This window comes from Prenolepis imparis, unplaced genomic scaffold, assembly GCF_030444845.1.
Source record: "Prenolepis imparis isolate NDT839.2.m4 unplaced genomic scaffold, iyPreImpa1.0 SCAF_5, whole genome shotgun sequence".
NCBI lineage: Eukaryota > Metazoa > Arthropoda > Insecta > Hymenoptera > Formicidae > Prenolepis > Prenolepis imparis.
Genome location: NW_028141163.1, coordinates 19,918,851 through 19,924,414, shown reverse-complemented (window position 1 = coordinate 19,924,414; position 5,564 = coordinate 19,918,851). Strand labels below are relative to the sequence as shown.

Below are 5,564 nucleotides of genomic sequence, written 5' to 3'. Positions count from 1 at the left end.
ACCTGAACCATCGCCTTCACCCCCTTTTTTTTCTTCTTGCACTCGCGCTCGCTCCATAACTCGCTCTCGCGCACTACATCTCGCACAATTATCTGGTCCTTCGAGCCGGATTGAGAATCAGCCCGTGAGATCCTCAATCTTCCACGTCTTTGAGTTCGTAGTCGTCGCGCTTGTCGAGTGTCGTGGTGCCGTCGGTGAAGTGCAGTTCGCCTTCTGAAAAGAAAAAAAAATGGACGTGAAATCGGTCGTGGCCGCCGCCACCGCCCTTCACGGGAAGATTTCGCGCGCCCACGCCAACCTAATGAAGCTGGGCGCCTCCAAGGTCACTATGGGTGCTGTGGAAGCGCGGATCCAAGGTCTGGAAAAGAACTGGAGCAAGTTCGACACGCTGAACGACGAGCTAGCCGACCACGTCGACCTGTTGAAGGACGATCCTTACTTTAAGCAGGACATACCTACTCTCGCCGAGGAGGCATACCTGATAAATAAGGGTCTGCTGCTGGATGAGAAACTCGCGATCCAGGTGAGGGAGGTTGACGCAACTGCAGCCGTCGCCGCTGCCAACGCTTCCGCCGCCGAGACGAAACAAGCCGAGCTGCATGCGCCCGTCGCGCGTGTTACTCTCCCTCGAATTCAGCTGCCCCAATTTTCGGGCAAGTTCGAGGACTGGCCGTCGTTCCGCGACCTGTTTGGCTCCCTTGTTGTCGACGAAGCATCGTTGTCTAAGGTGCAAAAAATCCACTACCTCAAAACTAGTGTCAAGGGGGATGCGGATCAACTTATCCGCAACTTGCCTACCACGGAGGATAACTTCGAACGAGCATGGTCCACCCTCCGAGATCACTATGAGAACAAGCGCCTCTTGGTGAGGGCTTACCTGTCGGCCTTCACAGCTATCCCGAAGATGAAGTCGGATTCAATGGCAGATCTTCGGCGAATCTTTCATGGTGTCGTCACGACCTTCGGATCCCTGGAAGGGATACAGCGTCCGATCAAGGATTGCTCGGACCTCTTCGTCCATCTCATCGTTGAGCTTCTGGATAACAAAACCCGGCGAGAATGGGAGAGCTCTTTGGGAAAGAGCTCTAACCCTTCGACGTACGAAGAGATCCGCGCCTTCCTCCAAGAGCAGCTAATGACGCAGGAAGCTCTCCGACCCGCCTCTGGTGAGTCGGTCAGCAGGGCGTCAGACAAGACCGGGCGATCGGCTCGCAGTCATCATGTCAAAGGTCGCTCCGGCGACTCCAACCGTGACTGCCCGATCTGCAAGGGAGAACATTACATCGCTTACTGTGATCAGTATAAGAGGAGGTCCGCTCAGGAACGGCGGGAAGCAATCAATACTCACCAGCGCTGCTGGAATTGTCTGGGTCGGCACCTCGTCGGGGAGTGTCCTTCCGCCAAAAGTTGCAGCAAGTGTTCGGGCCGCCATCACTCTTCTCTGCACGACGCCTTCGGGACCCCCTCATCGCTCGCAGTGGGGTGCTCTCCGTCGCCGACTGTACACGCTGCCGAGAACGCACCCTCGGAATGTTCGTCGGTATTGCTCGCGACGGCCCGCGTCCGCGTAACCGACCGTTTCGGTGAGACTCACATCGCGCGCGCTCTTGTGGACCCGGGATCCGAGACCTGCCTCGTGGCAGAGTCGCTCGCACAAAGACTTCGCCTACCTCGAACCCCGACGTCCGTCGCCACCTTCGGGATCGGAGGAATCCAGACGGGATGCTCGCGTGGCCGCGTTGCCGTCGCACTGTCCTCGCGCGCGGGACAGTTTAAGTGCAACATCTCCGCGCTTGTGCTGCCTCGTCTGACCATGTACAGCGGTTCCGCGGACGGCAGCGCCCACTCATGGTCTCACGTGCACGGCCTCGAATTGGCGGATCCCGAGTATTTCCGTCGAGAACCGGTGGAGATCCTGCTGGGCGCGGACGCGTACGCCGACATTGTCCTGTCCAATCTTCGTCGAGGAGGATCCAAGGAGCCGATCGCGCAGCAGACCCGACTCGGCTGGATACTTCTGGGGCCAGTCGGAACCGGCAGCCACGCTGCTGCCGCGATAACCTCACTCCAGTGCTCTGCAACAGAAGATCTCACAGCCCTCGTTCGCCGCTTTTGGGAATGGGAGGAGCCACCCCGCGGCGTGATGCCTCTCACCTCCGCCGAGCGAGAGTGCGAGGACCACTTCGTTAGAACGCACCAGCGCCTTCCTGACGGTCGTTACCTGGTGCGCCTGCCGGTTCGAGGAGAGATGCCCGATTTGTCGGCGACCCGACGAGCCGCCTCTCGCACGCTCGAGTCTATGAGCCGTCGGTTTGCTCGTGATCCCGTCCTGCGGGATCGCTATCGCGCATTCATGGACGAATACCGAGCCCTCGGCCACATGATACTCGTCGACGGCACCTCAGCTCCCGCTCACCGCCAATGCTGCTACCTGCCACATCATGGCGTGCTGCGAGACTCCGGCGCAGGTGCTAAGATTAGAGTCGTCTTCAACGGCTCCTCACGCACTACGGATGGAGTCACGCTGAACGACTTCCTGCATGCGGGACCTAACTTGCTGCCAGTCCTCGCTGACGTGCTCCTGCGTTGGCGTTGTCACCGCTATGTGTTCACCTCTGACGTGGAAAAGTTGTTCCGGCAGATCCAGGTCCACCCAGATGATCGTGACAAACAGAGGATCCTGTGGACGGAAGAGAACAAGGTTAGAACCTTCAATCTGAACACAGTTACGTACGGACTTGCCTGCGCTCCCTACCTTGCAATCAGGGCAATGAGGCAACTCGCCTCCGACGAGGCGCACCGATTCCCTCTGGGGTCTGGAGCCTTGCAGCGAGACGTCTACATGGACGACATCCTCACGGGCGCTGCCGACATGGACTCCGTCTGTCGTCTGCGGGAGCAGGTGGCGGCCCTTTGCACGGCGGGCGGTTTTCCCCTGCGAAAATGGGCCGCCAACGACGACGCTATCTTGAAGGACGTCCCGCGGGAACATCGATTGCTGCCTGCCATGGATTCCGCACTGCCAACCGACGCCTGCTCGGTGCTAGGCCTGCAGTGGAGCCCTCGGAACGACGACTTCACTATCTCCGTCGAGAGCCCCGCGGGCGCTCCACCTACGAAGCGCGTGGTGCTCTCCCAGACCGCCCGCTTGTTTGACCCCATGGGCTGGCTGGCTCCCGTCATCGTACGGGCAAAACTGCTTATCCAGACCACCTGGATACAACAACTCGACTGGGATGCCCCACTCGCTCCGGACGACGCCGCTACCTGGACGAGGTTCGAGGAGGAGCTTCCCGCCTTGGAGAAGATCCGGGTGCCCCGGTGGTTCCGTTGTGATGCCGCTATGAGTGAGGTCGAGATCCACGGTTTCGCCGACGCTTCGGAGCGCGCCTTCGCCGCCGTGGTGTACCTCCGTACCTGTGGGGAAGGAAAGTTACACTTATCACTTGTGCTTGCCAAGACGAAGGTCGCCCCTTTGCAAAGAGTCTCCCTTCCTCGGCTGGAGCTCTGCGCGGCGACCTTACTTGTCAAGCTGGTCGAGCATGTGCGGATCACTCTCGGGTTGGAGGAGTCCCCCGCCTACCTTTGGACGGATTCCACAGTCACCCTCGCCTGGATCAGAGGACACCCGGCAAGATGGACGACCTTCGTAGCCAACAGAGTAGCCGAGATCCAGCGGGCCAACGACAGATCAAAATGGATGCACGTGCCGGGGCGCGAGAACCCTGCAGACTGCGCGTCCCGCGGAGTGTCGCCACGCGAACTATTAGAGCACCCCCTATGGTGGACCGGACCTGGGTTCTTGGGCGAGGATTCGTCGGCGTGGCCCATAACCTCCGCCGGACGCGACCTAACAGAGCCGCCCGAGCAACGATCATCTCGGAGCTGCGCTGCCGCCACCGTCACAGAACCGGAGGAGCTCGTCCGCTTCTCCTCACTGCGCCGACTGATGAGGGTCTCCGCTCGGATGTGGCGTTGGCGGAGTCACCTGCCTCGCCACAAAGGCTGTCCAGACGTCCCGTCGGCCCTGACGCCAGACGAACTCGACCACGCGCTGATGAGATGGTTGCGAGTGACTCAAGCAGCAGCGTTCCCCCGGGAGCTGGAAGACTCATTGGCAGGGCGTTCGTTGTCCGGGCGAAGTCCACTCCGACGTCTTACACCGCTGATCGACGACCAAGGAGTCTTGAGAGTAGGAGGGCGGCTGAAACATTCATTGTTGGATAGAGAGCAGCGACACCCGTTCATTCTGCCTCCCGAGTCGCACCTGACCTACCTCGTTATCGACGACTGCCACCGACGCACGCTCCACGGAGGGACCCAGGCCACGCTGACCTACCTACGCCAACGCTTTTGGCTCCAGCGAGGTCGCCAGCTGGTGAGACGCTACATTCACCGGTGTCTTCGCTGCGTTCGATAGCGGGCGGCTCACCCGCAGCCGATTATGGGGGACCTGCCGAGAGCCAGGATCACACCCAGCCGACCATTCCTGCATACGGGAGTAGACTTCGCGGGACCTTACTGGCTCAGGACGACCAGAGGTCGCGGGCATAAGGCCTACAAGGCTTTTTTGTCCATCTTCGTTTGTTTCAGCTCCCGCGCCGTTCACTTGGAGGTAGTCAGCGACTACTCGGCCGACGCCTTCCTCGCCGCCTTCCGCCGCTTCGTTTCGCGCCGCGGATTGTGCCAGGTCATCTACAGCGACCGGGGCACAAACTTCGTGGGAGCTGACAAACAGCTCAGGGGACTCTTTGACCAGAGCCGCGATCATCACCGGATCATAGACCGCTTGGCCGACGACGGAGTTCTTTGGCGCTTTAACCCACCTGCAGCGCCGCACTTCGGCGGTCTGTGGGAGGCGGCGGTGAAGGCCACCAAGCATCACTTGCGACGGGTCATCGGCGAGACCAGGCTGACGTACGAGGAGATGGCTACCTTCCTCGCTGAGACGGAAGCATGCCTCAATTCCCGGCCGCTCCAAGCCCTGTCGGACGACCCGGAGGACCTCGACGCCTTGACCCCTGGTCACTTTCTGATCGGGGCGCCCCTCCGTGCCGTCCCCGAGCCGTCGCTCATTGAAGTGGCTGAGAACAGGCTCAGCCGTTGGCAGCACCTCCAACAGATGCGAGATCACCTCTGGCGCAGGTGGTCTCGCGAAAACATCCAGTATCTCCTCGGCCTAAGTGGTGGAAGATCAACGGGAATCCTCGCGAGGGACAGCTGTGCCTGCTGAAAAATGAGGTCACTCCGCCGTGCCGTTGGCCCCTCGCCCGGATCGTGCGCGTCCACCCTGGTAGCGATGGGCAGGTGCGTGTGGTTGACGTCCGGACTTCCGCCGGCGAGCTGACCCGCCCGGTAGTTAAGATTATACCACTGCCGGCGGCAGACGTCGCGGACCCGGAATCGTCTACGTAGGTCGCGGTCGCCAAGCTCGCCTGGTCCACCAGCTGGACCGCCGCTGAAACAAAGTCCGCCGCAGTACTCGCTCTTCACCAGTCACGATTGTCATTAACTATAATTCCTGCTCACCTGAATTAACGTAGCATTGTTCTACGCCCGCATAT

The 5,564-nt window shown here is 60.4% G+C and overlaps 1 protein-coding gene across 1 annotated transcript; it reads left to right on the top strand.

The window, feature by feature from the left end:
• The first annotated feature begins 229 nt into the window (after positions 1–229).
• Positions 230–5,233, top strand: LOC145936522 (uncharacterized). The gene is made up of 2 exons (XM_083038769.1): positions 230–4,192; positions 4,421–5,233. The coding sequence occupies exons 1-2, from the start codon at positions 230–232 to the stop codon at positions 5,231–5,233; spliced, it is 4,776 nt and encodes a 1,591-aa protein (XP_082894895.1).
• The last annotated feature ends 331 nt before the right edge of the window (positions 5,234–5,564 follow it).

What these genes read in the sequence shown, in the direction of transcription:
- LOC145936522 (XM_083038769.1), top strand. Translation starts at nt 230, where the DNA reads ATGGACGTGAAATCGGTCGTGGCCGCCGCCACCGCCCTTCACGGGAAG. An exon ending in ACGACCAAGGAGTCTTGAGA is followed by an intron (nt 4,193 to 4,420) that starts GTAGGAGGGCGG and finishes TGCGTTCGATAG; the next exon opens with CGGGCGGCTCACCCGCAGCC.